This window comes from Neltuma alba, unplaced genomic scaffold (assembly GCF_004799145.2).
Source record: "Neltuma alba isolate B1F8T4 unplaced genomic scaffold, ASM479914v2 tig00010844_pilon, whole genome shotgun sequence".
Classification (NCBI taxonomy): domain Eukaryota; kingdom Viridiplantae; phylum Streptophyta; class Magnoliopsida; order Fabales; family Fabaceae; genus Neltuma; species Neltuma alba.
Genome location: NW_021635641.1, coordinates 80,723 through 98,870, shown reverse-complemented (window position 1 = coordinate 98,870; position 18,148 = coordinate 80,723). Strand labels below are relative to the sequence as shown.

The 18,148-nt window shown below is 33.6% G+C and overlaps 2 protein-coding genes across 2 annotated transcripts; one reads left to right on the top strand and one right to left on the bottom strand.

Annotated features, from left to right (window-relative positions):
* Nucleotides 1–330: 330 nt before the first annotated feature.
* Nucleotides 331–5,302, top strand: LOC114759429 (G-type lectin S-receptor-like serine/threonine-protein kinase RKS1). Its single transcript, XM_028948601.1, has 7 exons — nucleotides 331–2,111; nucleotides 2,199–2,330; nucleotides 3,133–3,308; nucleotides 3,473–3,683; nucleotides 4,186–4,423; nucleotides 4,506–4,656; nucleotides 4,805–5,302. Exons 1-7 carry the CDS (start codon nucleotides 821–823, stop codon nucleotides 5,102–5,104), a joined length of 2,499 nt encoding a protein of 832 aa, XP_028804434.1. The 5' UTR covers nucleotides 331–820; the 3' UTR covers nucleotides 5,105–5,302.
* Nucleotides 5,303–13,144: 7,842 nt separating this feature from the next.
* On the bottom strand, nucleotides 13,145–13,647 carry LOC114759428 (uncharacterized mitochondrial protein AtMg00810-like). The gene is made up of 2 exons (XM_028948600.1): nucleotides 13,524–13,647; nucleotides 13,145–13,437 (listed from the first exon to the last, which is right to left on the bottom strand). Exons 1-2 carry the CDS (start codon nucleotides 13,645–13,647, stop codon nucleotides 13,145–13,147), a joined length of 417 nt encoding a protein of 138 aa, XP_028804433.1.
* Between the last annotated feature and the right edge of the window lie 4,501 nt (nucleotides 13,648–18,148).

Sequence of the window (18,148 nt, the reverse complement as noted above, 5' to 3'; positions counted from 1 at the left end):
CATATGGGTAATTTAGAAAAAATTAAATATGAGAAATGGGTCTTATATTTAGCATCAAAATCAACTCACTAATTGGGTCTTATATTAAGTAGTGGAGAGTATTTTGTACAAACTTATTCACATCATTAACAGCTTGTCTTTTGATGAGACACACACACACATGGATTGTTCGACTACTTAGTCAAGCTCCTTTCTTACTATACTATCCGAGATGATGAGAAAGGTAAACATCTTCTTATCTATCTAAGGACTTCGGATCATATGAAGAGCACGGGAGAATGAAGAGTGGTGATTTAAGCAAGAACAGCTGGACGGACTCCTATAGTGAGTCCAGTGACTACTAGAGTAGAGTTGAGGGTATGGTATAGTCGCCTTTCCGAGCGAGCCTCTGGGCGGTGAAGACCAATCCCGATAGTCCCAAGAGGGCCAGATCTCTTCTCTCTTGTTATTTCGTGGAAAGTCCGCTCAGTGTTAGCGTGAAAGCGGATAACCAAGGCAGGGTAGGTATGAATGAGTCGAGATGACGAGCACAATTCTTAAGCTTGGTAAAGAACCTTTTGTACGTGGCTCTTTCTGGTTCGTTCATATGATGTGTAAGGCAGAAGGAGTAGTACCATATAAGGAGGCCATTGCCCGGCTTTCTCTATGCTGATTTTGGGGTTTCTTAAGCGAAGGCAAGCATGCGTAGGATACTGCGATCCTAGCTGCAGGAAAAAACCCAGCCTCTTAAACTAGCACTTAGAAGACTCGCCATCTACGGAGCGAGGCTTTGTGGTTCTTGGTGAAGTTAGGGGTAGACCAAGTCCCATGATAATTAAACATGGCAGCAAATGAACTTGTTATTTTGTCTGTCATAATCCATCACTGCTTCTTGTTTTGTGCAGCTTCTGATATCATAACCACTGACAAACCTCTAAGTGATGGTGATCTTCTCATTTCTACAGAAAATAAATTTGCTCTTGGGTTCTTCGCTCCAGGCAAATCAAACTATCGCTACGTGGGAATTTGGTACTACAATTTGCCAGAGCAGACTGTTGTTTGGGTTTCAAACAGAGACAATCCCATGAATGACACCTCTGGAGTTCTCTCTATCAGCTCAGATGGAAATCTGGTTCTTCATGGTAACTATTCCGACATACCCATCTGGTCTACGAATGTTTCTGTCACTGTTCGAAGTACAAAAGTTATGGCTCAACTCACAGATTTTGGTAACCTCGTTTTGATTCAAAATGACTCCAAAACTGTCATCTGGCAGAGCTTTGATCATCCTACCGATACCTTGCTTCCGTATGCCAGAATTGGAGTAAACAAAAGAACTGGTCAGAGTCAGTTCTTGCAGTCATGGAAGACCGAGGATGATCCTGGAACAGGAAGCTTCTCTGTTAGGTTTAATGCTAGTGGGAAATCTCAGTTGTTCTTGTACAATAATAACGCTCCATGGTGGCGTATTGGATCCTTCAACGGCGAACTATATGTCGGCAATCCGTTTATGAAGCAAGCAATGGCAACTGATTTCAATATAACCATCTTAGATGATGATAATGAGGTTGGGTTTAGATATAACACTTTTGACAAGACAATCATTGTGCATGCGATGGTTCTTCAATCTGGATCTTTTCAAGTACTGATATGGGATTCTAATAAGAAACAATGGAATCGATACTGGTATGGTCCAAAAGGGGATTGTGATGTCTATGGTTCCTGTGGGGCCAATGGAAATTGTGACTCTTATGACTACGCGTACTTCAAGTGTTTCTGCCTACCTGGGTTTGAACCCAAAAATCCAACAGATTGGTATCAACATTTCCATCGAACAGAGGGTTGTGTGAGGAAGAAAGGGCCATCCATGTGCGGGAATAATGGAGAAGGCTTTGTCAGAGTAGAAAGGGTTAAAATTCCTGATACATCTTTCGCAAATGTTAATATGAATATGAGTATGGAAGAATGTAAACGAGAGTGCCTGAGAAACTGTTCCTGTAATGCCTATGCAGCTGCAGATGTGAGAAATGGAGGAAGTGGGTGCTTAGCCTGGCATGGGACTTTGATGGACACAATGGTATTAAGTGAAGAAGGCCATGATTTATACGTTCGTGTTGATGCCACTAAACTTGGTAATTACAATATTTTAATTCTTTGTTTATTTTTCCTCCTCTGTTTTGTGCTCTGTGTTATGACTTCTTTCTTCCAACTCTTCCTAGCAAAATATGCCCGAAAATCAAAAGGAGAGCTTTCTAAGCCTGGGAAAGTGGGAATAGCAATGGCTTGTGTCGGTTTGATTGCTATTCTCACCACCTTATCTGTATATTGCACTCGGAAGAGAAAAACAAGAGGTGACTATTTCATTTCTTGTCTGACTTCCCTGTCGTTGGTAATTTGGATGTTCTTTCACTTAATAATGACTCTTTTTTACTAGAACCTGAAGTCATTATTTAGTCAATTTATTTCGTACCTATATGCAGTTTTATATGTTTCTCCGCCATTGTCCCTTAATTTGTTCTGCTTCGTTTCGGTTGTCTCCTTGGTTTTTTGGTTAAGGTTAAGTTGTATTTGTCAAGTACATGAACAATAAAGTCACATTTGTTAATGATTTTGCAAAAGAATTTGATCGAAACTTTCGTGTTTTTATTGATTACAGCTGTATTAGATGTTTTCAAGACAAAATTACTTGTTTAATCACGGTTTTGCTGCCTAACACATTGATCAAGGTAAATAAGAAAACAAGAATGACATCGCAATCTCAGCAAGTCCCACCTCATACGCATTAGTTTAGCCGCTTGACACATCCTCTATTGCCAACTCACCCGTCCTACTCGTCTTTTCTCTACTATAAATTTGGGCTGGCATTCTGGGTCCAATATTATCCCCAAACCTATCAGAATTGCTGGGTGCTCAAAAGTCAAAAGTCAATGATAATTGATTAGTAGCCATGAAGGGCTCAAAAATCTTTGCTAATTAACTAGTTAAAATAGCAAAAACGCTAGAGGAGCATGGTCATCTAATTCTTCAAGCATTAATCTTGAAATAAACTTTTTTTTTGGATAAAGGGTTAAATGCTTTGTTTTTCCCCCTTCTTGATATTATATTTTCAAATGTTCTTACAGAAACTTCACCTCTTGTTTTTGTTAATCTCAGATGAAGTTGCAGAAGAAGAATTAGAGTTAGATTCCCCAACAAATAAAGAACGACATGCTGAAGATGGAGAACAACCAAGCTTACCTTTTTTCAGCATCAAAACCATAATGACTGCAACAAACAATTTCTCAAATGAGAATCAACTAGGGCAGGGTGGATTTGGTTCTGTATACAAGGTAAGTGAACTGTTCAAAAATCCTGTTGCCCTGCAATTGGTCATGTCATGGAACTCTGAGGCAGATTGTCTTGCACACCAATAAATAGCATGGGAGTAATAAGCCCACTTATTATATTTATCTCATATTGGTTATAGCATGATATGAATCTTATGATATCTCAGGGCTTACTAGATAATGGACTAGATATAGCAGTGAAAAGATTGTCTCAAGGTTCTAGACAAGGAACTCAAGAGTTCAAGAATGAAATTAAGGTGATTGGAAGATTACAACACAGGAATCTTGTAAAATTGCTTGGTTATTGCATTCATAAGGGAGAAAGGATGTTGATATATGAATACCTACCCAACAAAAGCTTGGATTTCTTTCTCTTTGGTGCGTGTTCTTCTCCTTCTCTTTCTTTAGACTAATGTTGCTTTCAGATATCACACTTTCAATTAACATCCCTCAATAAATTAGAGAACTGTGAAAATTTATATGCATAGTTTCTTTTTTTTTCAAATCATCAAATTTGGAATATACTCAAGATTTCTAATGTATTCATGTCAAATCATGCAAATGTTTAGAAGCAGTACTTTGAAAGGGCTCAGTATTCATTTTCATTAATATGTATCAAAGACAGCTATAGGAATGTGTAACCAGTAAGTGCTACTTTTTTTATACTCAACGTTTCACAATTACAGGAATTCTATATAATTCCAATGAGTTTGTAGGAATCGAAGCTCGATAAGATTCTTGAAAATGTTATTTCTTGCATAAAAATTAAAATTTTATAGCCTCGAATGCCTGTTGTATCATATACTTGATTTGTGTATGTGTTCGAATTAGATTAGCTTTCCATCATTTACAATGTTAATTATTTTATGGTTCATTGCAGACTCAAATCATAGAATGTCATTAGATTGGGACACACGTTTTCATATTATTTTTGGAATTGCTCGAGGTCTTCTATATCTTCATCAAGATTCAAGGCTGAAAATAATTCATAGAGACCTTAAAGCTAGCAATGTTCTTTTAGATGCTACAATGAATCCCAAGATTTCAGATTTTGGCATGGCTAGAATATTTGGTGAGGATCAACTCGAAGCAAAAACTCGACGAATTGTTGGAACATAGTAAGGACAAAACTATTCCACATATTCTAAAACAAAACAATTGAGTTTCATAACAATGTTGTAACTATTTTTCTTATTCCAGTGGTTACATGTCTCCAGAATATGTAATGATAGGACAATATTCAGTGAAGTCTGATGTTTTTAGCTTTGGTATTCTTTTGCTGGAGATTATCAGTGGCAAGAGAAGTACCTATTGTGATAAAGAAAGATCATCCCTAAATTTGATTGGGCAGGTAACCAAATAAGACTATAATAGTGAAATTTAAACATAATCATTGATCTTTTCCATCTCCTCTCATAACCTTGGAAGCCCTGGAACCTATTTTATTGAATTTGGTGCCACGTTTTGAAGTAAAAATATAGCATTCACTTAATTTGCAGGTGTGGGACTTATGGAAAGAAGGAAAAGCCTTGGACATAATGGACTCAACACTTGGCAAATCATATCCTCTTGACACAGCCCTAAGGTGTACACAAATTGGGCTCTTATGTGTGCAAGAAAGTGCCTTCTATAGACCATCCATGTTAGACGTTGTTTTCATGCTTGGCAATGAAGTAAGTATACCCTCACCTCACAAGCCTGCTTTCCTATTCAATTATGAAATAAAGCATTCAGAGTCTTCATCATCGGGAGATCCTTCAGTAAACGCTATGACCACTACTTCAATCGATGCTCGGTAAACATGACTTGGGAGATATGAGAGAAATGTACTTAATCAATCATCTTATGTCTTTTTTGTTGTTAGATACTTAGATTTGGAATTTTGGATTATTCTGCTTGACTTTGTATCATGGTTTGTATTTATCCATGTTACTTTTATAATGCACAGATAACTAAAAAATGTTCTTTTTATTTGAAAAAAAGGGTATTATAGCTGCCGTAATTGAATGGTTTTATAGGTAAAGTTAATTCTTTGGTTTGTATAGTTTGCATCATTTGTTGATTTGGTTCCTATAATTTACTATTCTTAGTTCTAAACGTAAAATTTAGTTTGTAATATGCAAGTTGCACTTCAAACTATATCTTATATTTTGAATTAAATGTAGTATTTCTTTTTTAACATTATCCCTACATCGAAATGCTTCAATGTTAATCACATTGCTTTTGAAACAATGAATTATCATTGCCCACCGTGTTTCCTATTATCAACATCATCAAAAATGGGGGGAGATATGTATCTCTATCTCGTTGGAAAAACTGTCTGTTATGTAGCTTTGTCAAATTCGTTCAATTACATAACTAAGCCAATTTCATTGTGGGCCAAGCAGTAAAAACCATTTCGAATGGAGGAAAGCCAATAGAAAGAATGGTAAAAAGACAAATTTACTTATTGTAATATAAAAAAGAAAAAGCACCAGGCATCATAAAAAAAAGATATCAAACACAAAGATACATATGAATATTTTAAAACGGGGCAAAAATGTCAATTTTAAATGCTTCAACGGTCCATTATTTTTTCCGTGGATCTCATCAAATGTACAAGTGTCGGCTTCTAATTCCTTTTATGATCAACTATCTCATCTTTCCTATCTCTTTCTTCTTTCTTCCCCTCTTATCCTTCATCTCTCTCATCTCCATCGACTCTCCCTCTCAGTTCTCACCTTTCGCATCAACTCTCACACTTTCTCACAGAACAGAGTTAGCTCAAAGTACAGGAAACTGAAGGGTGAGACTTGATTAGAAACGTCATGTTATAGACAGATGCTTTCTGCCAAAAAAAAAAAGGGGCTTCATAATCTCTTGTTTGGAATGAACTCTAAACTTCCAAGTCAAAATAAAATCCAAACAATTAATTAATTCGTCTTATAATAAGTATTAATCCCTCTGGGACAATAGAAAAAAACAATCACTTATAGCCAGCTTAATTGCTGCAGGAATTTCATCGCCAGTATAATAAGATAAAGGATGGAGTAGAGAATCACAAAGCGGATGCATAATTTATTTATCAGAGTGAAACAAAGCAAATCCGATCTAAATGAGGAACTGGTTCTTTTTTCTTTTCTTCTTTTTTTTGGTCATAATCTAAACAAAGGAACCAAAGGAGAATAATGAAGCCCCTACTATATTAAATACTACTTGTCCCAATTCTATCACCGCAATCTCATTACATTCCACTGGATCATTCAGTTCCTCACTGGAAAAATAAATCTTCGATCCTGTAGCTGCAACAACTGCTGGCCCTTCCACGTGATGATGATGCATTTCATCCACCAGATTATTGATTATGCAAGCAATAATGTGTTATAAGAGATTAACCAAGTTATTAATTATTCCTGTTCGTGCCGATGGAGGATGTCAAAGAAGCCGACGGGCTGCATTTATCATAAAAAATTTTATATCTTAAAAACGAGGCAACTCTTGGGCCCTCCGTAGTCATAAAAACGAGGATGACATAATAACAGCCGATGGAGGCATGGAGCACCAAGCATTTAATGAAAATGACATTTTTGTGTCAGTTTTGAAATGTCTGTGTACATATTTTTGTATCTAATATTTTATTATGATACTTGGTATTCTTTTTTAATATTATAATAAGTAAATTTGCTCCTTATCTGTAGAAAAATACTAATTACCACCTTTAGTCTTAAATATAAGATTTTGTTTATAGTTTACAAATAAAGTTTTATAATTAAGACCGGTGGTAGTAAAAATATAAAAGAGTATTATAGAAGTGTACTATGCATTCAATACGCATGTAGGGGTTTAATTAGACTATTCTTATAAACAAAACAATGCAGAAGTTGGGTTATTGGTTTTCTGGCCTAGTTTGCAGACCGTGTAATATTCCTGTCATAACAATACACATTTAACTATTAGCATTATCAGATCATATAGAAATAAAAATTTATTTTGTTAGCATTATTAGACCATATATAAAAACTAATTGTGCTAAGAGAGTAAAATTGAATGATTTAATATGGAAAGAAAAACTCACATTTACGAAATTAAAAATTGAAGAAAACTATAGATATTTCAAGAATGGTTTTCGCTAATCCTTTTTTTGCCAACATTTTAGATTATGATCCTACAACCATTTATATAATACTTCTTTGATTATTAACGTAAGACTTATTTAATTAATTTGATTATATTAAAGAAATTAGATAAGTTAGTTAATTATAAGAAATATATTAATTTGTTTTACAATTAAAAATATATTTAAATTATTGTATTATTAATTATGTTATTGCTCCTACTCTTAACATAGAACTTAATTATTAAATTGATTTTGATCTTAAATATAAGATCTATTTATAAATAAAGAAGAAAGAGTAGAGAGTCGGAGGGAAGAGAATATAAGAGTACTTAAATTCTCATTTCATTCAAGGTCCTAAATACATGATACATGCCTTCTATCTATAACCATGACTTTACAACTTCAACAGAATCTACAGATTAATAGGAAATAATCGTGAGATCATAAAGATAAGATATGATAAAGAAGATAATAAGAGAGACATGGACATCCATACAAATATTATTATATTTATAACACCTCTCCTTAGATGTCCATTATATGAATGTGTCTCATTAAAAGACTTCATCTAGGAAAAAGTCTATGGGACAAGAGCCTAATAGAAGAAAAAGAGTATATCATTCATTGATATAATATATAATTCTGTCTCATTAAAAACCTTGCTAGGAAAACCTAGTGGGACAAAACCATAAACAAAGGGAAAAAAAGTACAACGTGCATCAACTCTCTCTCTTAGTAATATCAGTTGACATCTTTAAACCTACAAAGTCTAGTATAATGATCAAACCTCTCAAATATTATACTTAGACAAATACGACCAATATTAATTTTACAATCTTTTAAAGATCATGAGACAAATAGTCTATTTATGGTCTACTAATGATGTCTTTATCATTAAAGCACTCAATTAAACAAGTTCCTAATTAATTTGTAGTTTATGATCAATTTAGGTCATTACTTCCAAGGAGCAAGTTATGGGTTTTTCTAGGCAGAAATTTAGGTGATAAAAGATGCAATAAAATGGACCTAAACTAAAATGTAAAATTCTAATTTTAAATGTAAGATACAGATGTCCTAAAATCTATATTAAAATTAAATTAAATGAATGCAAATGCAATTCATTGGGGGATTTTTTAGAAGGCGAAATTAAAATGATAAGTAAAGAAAATTAACTAGAGAGAAAATAAAATTAACAAGTAAAAATAAGGGGTTTCTCTTCAAGTACGGTAGAGGAAACAGTTTATGATTCGCATGGAGTTAATTTTCATAACCTAATTAATTAATTAGACAAAAAGAAAGTGGCAAGAGAGTGGAATTAATAAGTTTAATTATTTTCTTGAAACAAAAGGAACTGTCAATTTCAAAAATCCTTAAACCGTTATAGAACTCAAAACGATATAAGGTTGATTAGTTAAACTTTTTGAAAACAATGACAAACAATTCAAATTAATTCTGGAAATTATGCTTAGAATTATCTAATTAAACAATTAGATAATTTACAAACTCAATTAAATAATCAAGAGACAAAAGAACTGTAAATTTGTAATTCAGACCACACTGATAATTAAATCCATAATGAAAACTCAATTATAAATTCAAATAACAATGCAAGGGTTCAGAACCATAAATTCCAACAAATATCTCAGCACAAATATAATCATAGTATCAATCCAACCCAAGAATAAAGATGACAATCTAAAACTAAATTATCTCACAAAATTAGAACTTATTCTTAGACTAAAAAGATAAATAGAACATCATTATCTTATGGTCTTCAAGTGCTAGTTTAAGACTCAAGCCTTCTCTATATTCCTTCCAAGTTGCCTCCCAAGCAAGCTCAAATCGTCATCAAAATGCTTCCTCTTCCAAAGTTGTTAGATGCCACGGCCATAAATTGAAGGAAGGTGATGATGAGGTGTACATAGGAATAGAATCCTTGCGTCATTGGGGGGTGGGCGCCCCGGGGGGGAGATGAGCGTGAAGGGGAAATAATTATTCAATTCAAGATGGGCTGCGTGACATCTGAGTGAGGGGAGTATGTGGGAACTACGCAAGAATGGAGAAGTTGAATAATTCCTTTGATCGAGGGGGGCAAGTATAAGATCATGACCATAGGATGAAGGGAGTATTTTAATGGGAGAAAAAAGGATTTTTTTAATTCAAAATTCAAGCTCATTAGTAATTAATTGACCAACTTAATATTAGCCATTGGATTGTGCTTGAATTACAAGAAATAATCTTGCAATATTGGATCTCTTATATACTCTTCCTTAACCTATAAGAATTTAAATGCATCCATTAATGTAGATTTTATCCAAATATAATATAATATGTATCAAAATTAAATATTAGATATGTACAAGAATAAGGCAAGAAATTACAAAACTTTCTAAAGATCAATCTTTCTAAAAATATGAGACTTATTTTCAAAGAAATAGGCAATATTAATTTCAAACTGAAAATAGGAAATCATAAAATGTTTATATTTTCAATCCAAAATCCCAATTTTTATGAAAAATCCTAAAAAAATTAATTAATCCAATAATACATAAAAATTCATTTAAACTCAAAATTATCAATTAAATTCTAGATTAATGTGGGATAAAATGCATAAAATTAGATTTTATCATCTACCAACATATGGATCATATTGTGATCTCTTGACATGAGGATCACACAAGAATCTTTTATTTGCATAGCTAGTAAAATTAGTCACATTCAAATAAAATAATATCACTTCTATAATACCTTTAAAATAACAAAAAATATGCTTTAACTTTATTCCAAAGTCTATATCATGCTAATTAGCAAATAATATATCAGGTTATATGTGCATGGCTAGTGATGTCACTAAGATATGATATTTCTAGACTAAGTATTTATCCATCACATTCTCTGGATCTAAATGGATCTTTAATCCACATCTAAAGAACTTGTAATTACCATAACACAAGATGAATGTAATTTATCCACATAAAAGTGCTGTAAGACTTTTTTTTTTTAAGTTTCTTAATCCATATTCTAGTTTGTAATCCAAGATAATCTTTTTTTTTTTTTTTTCAAACCTTTCATTTCAAATTATTTCTTTAAATAATTCACAACTTTTGAAAACTCTTTAGGAGTTTCGATGCTATCAATATAAATAGCATTAATATATAAAAGTAGAGTACAAAACAAGATTTAATAGCAAGCCGACACGTGGTAGCTCCATTTCTTAGATAAATGTTTTTTATTTTTTATTTTTATCAAAGTCACATTTCCACCCATGATCAATTTATTGCAATTTTCTCCTATAATGAGCCATATTTTTTTCTATTTTTTGTAAAAACCAAAATACCCATTATCCGTAAATATTTTAAATTAAGAAAATAAATAAAATCATATAACTTATCCTGAAAGTCATGACATATATGCCGAGCATTATGTGTGTTCAAAATTTGAAATCTATATTAATTTGATAGTATTATTTAAAATTAACTATGCTTGAAATTTAATTTTGACTGATCTATTAATGTATTGAAAATAGTATCCTGCTCCCCAAATCTAAGCTGTTATTTATAGCTGAAATATCTATTATTTTATTTTTTTATTTATGAATTATTTTGAAATCTAATTCAAATGAAAAATTATTTTAATTTTGATACTTAGAATTAAAATTTATTATAAAATAAAATAAATATTAATTTTTAAGAAAAACAATTGATGTCTTTATGGATTAGCTTAATCAAAAAACTGAAATTAAAACTTAAACATATTAGTTGAGATATTTTGTTTATTGCTATTATGTAACTTTAACAATAGGAACTACTCAATTTCCTAATATATTGAATAGTGAACCTATTTTATTTTTGATATGATATTTGTCTACTACTAATGATCTCAGACAGTGAATTTCCTAATTATCTTTAGGATAATCAACATATTTTATGTTTTATATTAAATACCTCATTGAATCTTAACTCCATGAGGTATGCAGATTTTGGAAGGAAGCAGGTGTGCATCCAATGTTTGTGTATGGTGGGGGAGGGTTATGAGGGCTTATGATAGTTACTCAATTACTACAATTATTTAAATACCTATGAATGTTGCTGTGCACACTCCTTCTTTTCCTCTTTCTCATGGACTATGAAGATGACATGGCCATGTACTACAAATCACTACCACAAGATTACATTAGAAGTCTTATTTTATTATTCTCTATGGTGGTGGCCATGAGGCTCCATTTTGACTTGTGGCAAGGAAGATGACAATGAATTGGTTAATCTCTAGGCAGGGTAGACAAGCCTATTTAGAGCAAGGAGCATGGGATGGCATACATGCTATAGAATTAGTTTCCAACTATTGCTTTACCTCATTGGCTCATCATCATCTCTACCTCAAGTATTTATATATCCATATCCTAACTTTTCCATACCAAATGAAGAAGATAGGAGGGAGCTACGAATTGAGATGCAGAACACCGTCTTCAAATTTGTGAAAAGGAAATGACATGTCTAGTCTACAAGTTTATTTTTTTTTTCATATTTTGTTTTGTTCTCTTTGTCCAAGTGTTGTTCCATATTTCCTCTTTGTTGCAATAATTGATTCATGAATTTAGAATGTATTAACCATTACTCAGAAGTTGCATTCTAGTCCTTTGGAAGTAATCACCATGGTAGTGGAGGAGAAGTTGGTGGAAATTGATAGAAGGAAAGAGGCTTGGGCATTGTGAAGTTTCTAATAGAAAAGAATACTAGGAAAGTCATGCTTGTGATGAGGTAGTTGAGGATGCTCAAGTATCTGCCTGTATTGTAGAGTAACCTCTATCCTTACTCTATTTTCATCATATTTTAGCTTTTTTTAGGGATGAAGTTTCAATATCATTCTATGTCATCCAATTGTTTGGAAGTTCCAGCATTTTAATGTGTGAGTACCATATAATTGATTAGCCTGAGATGTTGATATTTTTTGTGTGTTTATAATATGATTTTGTATTGTAATATTCCTTTCAAGAGATTGCATGATGTTTGAAGTTTTGTCTTGTATAATTGAATATAATGCTACCAAAGTTTATTTAGCATACATTTCAAGTTCCAGTTTGCAACCCTAGGTTATTATTGTAGTTCTTCCTTATAGTTTTTTTCGTCTTCATAAAATATTTCTTGAATACAAATATTTTGATATTGTTTTTGTAGTTTTATATTATTTTAAGTCTATATTTGAAGATTTCTACCCTAGACAAAACACAGCGTATTGAAAACTGAATTCTCATTACTAAACGAAATTGTTACATTGCCATTGAGCTCATATCAAATGTCTAGGTCTAATGCCTATTTATAGACCCAGACTAAAACCAAAGAAATAAAGAAAGAAAACAAGAATAAAACACTATCTAACTAACTGAGTTCAGATGTATCAAGCAATACAACCTAGCCCAACTAACTCTAAATATGTACAACATTAATTCCTATTTCTTACACTCCCCCTCAAGTTTGGGGTTGTACATGTCCACAGTCCCTAACTTGCTTAACAATTTTCTTTGAATTTCTCCAGAGATAGCCCTAGTGAGAATATCTGCCTGTTGTTCACACGACCTTACATGCCTCAAATCTATAAGCTTTGATTCCCACTTTTCTCTTATGAAATGACAATCCACTTTAATGTGTTTTGTTCTTTCATGGTAAACTGGATTAGCAGCAATATGAATAGTAGCTTGACTATCACAAAATATATTCACAGGACATTCATGCAAAATATTCAAGTCTCAAAGCAATACTCTTGTCGAAACTATCTCAAATGTAGCCATGCTGAGAGCTCTATATTCAGCTTCTGCTAAAAATTTTGACACTGTGCTCTGCTTCTTTGCTTTCCACATTACTGAAGAGCCACCAAATTTCAACAGATAGCTTGTTACTAATCTCCTGGTAATTCCATAGGAAGCCCAGTCTGAATCACAGAAACATTCCAGCACTGGTTCTCCTTCTGAGCTAATAAGTAGTCCCATTACAGGACACCCCTTCAGATATCTTACAACCCTTTTGCTGCTACCATGTGCGCCTTAGTTGGATTATGCATAAACTGATTTAAGGTCTGCACACAAAAAAAAATGTGTGGATGAGTCATAGTCACATAAAGGAGCTTACCAATCAACTTTCTATACCTCTTTGGATTGCCAAGTAACTCATCTTCCTTACCCTTTCTTTCATCATGAGGCAACAATTTAAGATTTTGAGGCATAGGAATAGCAAGAGGTTTACACCCACTCATCCCTGTCTCACTTAGCAAGTCAAGTATATATTTTCTTTGACACAGTATTATGCCTTTTTCAGATTTTGCTACCTCAATACCAAGGAAATATTTCATTAAACCAAGATCTTTGATTTTAAAACTATTATGTAAGAAATCTTTGGCATTTTGAATTCCCTTTTCTGAACTTTTTGTTATTAGGAGATCATCAACATATACTAGGATAAGAACAATTCCATCATTGAAATTCTTGATAAATAATGAGTAATCATTCTTACTTTGAGAGAAGCCGCCTCTTACCAAGACCTTTGAAAGTTTTTGATTCCACTACCTAGAGGCTTGTTTTAATCCATAGAGAGATTTTTTTTTTAGTTTGCACTCCATGTTCTCCCCCTTACTTTCAAAACCTTGAGGGATTCTCATATAGATCTCTTCATTCAGGTCCCCCCTACAGAAAAGCATTTTGTACATCCATTTGTTAGAGATTCCACCTATTCATTATAGACAATTTAAGGACTAGTTTAACAGTAAATATCTTTACAACTAGGGAAAAAGTTCTCATGATAGTCAATACCTTCCCTTTGACTATAACCCTTTGCTACCAACCTAGCTTTATACTTTTCAACACTCCCATATGAATTATACTTGATTTTATACACCCATTTACATCCTATGGGTCTTATATTTTTAGGTAAAGGTACAATATCCGAAGTTTTGTTATTTTTAAAAGCCTTTATTTCAGTTCTCATTACACTTACCCATTTTTCACCTAAAGCAGCCTACTCATAACTTGTGGGTTCAGTCTCAGAATCAGTAGAAGAAAGAAAGCACAAATAATCAGAGGAAAAACCATCATAAGCAATGTATTTATGAATAGGATACTAACATCTACCTTGTTTGGTGGTGGTAGTAGAATAGATATATTCCTTTGACCATATAGGAGGACGCCTTTCCCTTGGAGGCCTTGGCTGGGTAGTGATTTGCTGATTAATCATTTGCTCAGGATGAGTACTCTCAGCAACTTCTTGCTATTCATTATGATCAGTTCATGGCTCTCCATTATTACTTTCATCATTCAGTGCGGGTCTTAATGGACTCTGTTCTAGTTCATACGAGAACATTTCCTTTAAAGTATGATGGACTCCCCCTTGCCCCTTACTTATAGCATCCTATAAGAAAAATTTTCTTCATAAAAGCTAATATGTCGACTCACCATTAGATTTTTATTTTTTAAATCTAGAAGAAGAAATCCTTTTTGATTTTCAGGATATCCTAAGAACACACAAGGAATAGCTCTTGATTGCAATTTATCAATAACTTTAAGATCTGTTGCATAAGCGAGCGACCCAAAGACTCTTACGTTGTTTAAATCTAGTTTAGTCTTGTAAACCTTTTCATAGGGAGTTTTAAAGTCAATTATTTTAGAAGGTATTCTATTAACCAAATAAATAGCCATCTTAACAAATTCTCCCCGATATTGAATAGGAATGCTAGATTGTAGCATCAAACTCCTATGGAGCTGCATTATAGTTCTATGTTTTCTTTCAACAACCCCATTTTGCTAAAGTGTACAAGGGCATATAATTTCATGAACAATACCTTTTTTTTGAAAGTAGAGTTTCAAATCACGATTTTTAAATTTTGTCCCATTATCACTCCTTATCCTCTTTGCATAATCAGATTTGTTTTTCATCAAGAAAATCCGCGTTCTCCTAGAGAAATCATCAACAATAGTGAGAAAATATTGATACCCTTGATGGGTTGGTGTTCTATAAGGACCCCAGATATCAATGTGTAAAAGTCCAAAACAATTAAGTGTCCTTATATAGCTAGAATTGAAGGGAAACTGGGTTTGTTTAGATTGAACACAAATATTACAAGTCTCATTCAAAACACTACCATGTTGAATTACAAAATCAAGATGCTTCATTTCAGACAAAGGGGCATGCCCCAATCTCTTATGCCATAGAGCAATATCAGAACAGTTATATAACCTATAACTATTTTGGAGCACATTCACAGCATGACAATTCCTAGCAACTTTTAGAATATAAAGACCACCAAATTCTTTACCAATAAGCTTTATCCTCCCACCCCTTCATCAAGCAAAAGTCATGAAAAAAAAAAAAAAAGAAGCCATACATTTATGTTCCTTAGTAAGTCTAGCTATGGAGATCAGATTAAACTTCAATTATAGAGCATAGAGGATATCCACTAATAATATTTCATCTAATATTCTAGCCTTGCTTTTATGTGTGACGGGAACATGTTTTCCATCTGGTATTTTTATAGATTTAATAGGTCCATGATATATTTGATGATTTTCTAAAAGATTTAAGCTACCAACCATGTGTGTTGTGGCTTTAGAATCCAAAATCCAATTGGTATAAGATACATTATGGGTTGCAGGAATAGCCAAATCAGTACCAGTAAGGGCGTGCCTGGTAGGTTCTGAATCTTTTTGCAGCAGATCCAGTATTTTCTGGTATTATTCATATGTGAATGTAGAAGCAACTGAAGTTCCTTCATTGGTGTGAGCCTCTGAATCTTGTGTTAAATCCAGAGTGCTTTGGTTAGGTTGTTTATTCCAAGGAACAAAAAACCGGACCGGTCAATAAATCGGTTGAGACATTGGGTCAAAGGTTAATAGGTCAGACCAAGGTTAGCCCGAGTTAAACCGGTAATAATTAAAATAATATCATTTAATTAAAATATGTAAGAATATTCCTATTTTAACAAAAAAAGTAATATTTAATTAATTAATTAATTTTTTCCTTTTAATCCTCTCTTTTCTTCATAAATTAAAACTTTTTCTGTTTTTATTTTTTTACTTTTATTTCACATCCTCTATCTTCAGTCACGTGGCCTGCTTTACTTTTTCAAGTTTTCAGTTTTTTTTTTTATTCCTCCACTCTTTGCCTCCTACCACATGGACCCATCATTTCAAGTTTTCACTTTTTGTTTTTATTTTTCTCCACTCTTTCCCTCCTGCTGCAGACCCATTAAATCACACCATTGCCTTTTGTTTCACACTTTCACTCCTCTGCACCTACACGCCGATCTTATCTCTTCTCACCAACCCTTCACTCTCTTCTTTGTTCTCTCTTCATCCTTACCTTCAAATCTTCAATCACGGTCTCTCTCTCCCCCCTCTCTTTTTCCTTATCTTCCATGAGCAACATGAGCTGAGTCGGTGGGTCGAATACTGAGATGAAGATAGATAGTACTAACAGTGGCGGTGATAGAGCAAGAAGTAAAGAGTGAAGACCACGGCTTAGCAATTAACAGCGGCAGTGACAGAGCAAGAAGTGAAGAGTGAAGACCACGGGTTAGCAACAATGGACACAGATAAGTTCTAGCATTCTAGATAGACTAGCAGAGAGATTTAGAGTTTCTTTTCTTTCTTTTTTTTTTTTTTAGTTTTTTCTCCAAATATTCACTGTGTTTAATTTTCTAAAAAAATTTTTACATGTAAAATGAGCTCATTTCCTGAGGATGGAAAATTGAAATAATCAAACCAGTAACCCATCTTAACCGGCGATTTACCCGATTCTTACTGGTTGAATCAGTTTTTAATCAGTTTGAACATTGTCTGGTTTTCCAGTTAAACCGGCCCGTCTGGTCTAATTTTTTCTTCGTTGGTTTATCCTGTCTGCCTTTGTTACCCCTAAAATTTGCAGGATAACCTATTTTGGAAACAATTGTCTATAGTATGCCCCTTCTTTGTACAATGAGAGCATTTTGGAGCATTCTCTCCATGACCTCTGCCTCTCCCACACCTACGGCCTCTTGTTGCCCTGGCGATTCCTTCAATAGGAGAATTCCTTTCATCATTTACAATAGACTTTTGTGCTTCATCTTGAATAATCATGGAATACGCCTTATTGACTATTGGGAGAGGGTTTATGAGAAGTATTTGACTTTTGGCCTGAGTGTACAAATCATTGAGCCCTAACAAGAATTGAAGTAATTTTTGTTCTTGCATGATCAGGCATATGTACGAGATGTTCACAAGTACAGGATGGAAGAATTACCAATGCAAATTACTCCTCCCATAGCTCTTTCAACTTGGAGTAGTACACCAACACAGATAATGACCCTGGTCTCTGAGAAGTAATTTCCCGATGCAGAGTGAAAATACGAGCACTATTCTTCTTGTTGAATCTTTCTTTAAGATCGAACCACACATGATGCGCATTCTGAAAAAAAAATCCCATTTGCAAGTTCCTTTGATATTGAATTGAGTATCCATAAAAGAACAATGGCGTTACATCTTTCCTATTGTTTGTGTAATCCCTTATTGCATGTTCCATCAATGAACCCTCATTTATTCTTCCCAAGAAGAGCAATCCTCATAGCTTGACTCCACACGGTATAATTTTCAGTGCCTGTGAGCGTATGATGAACGATGGAAGCTCCTTGAGTATCCGATGGGTGTAGGAATAAGGGGTGAGTGAACAGAAGTGCATTGGCGGTTGTCTTCTCATCGATCATTTTAATACAGAGAGCTAGGGCTTCATGG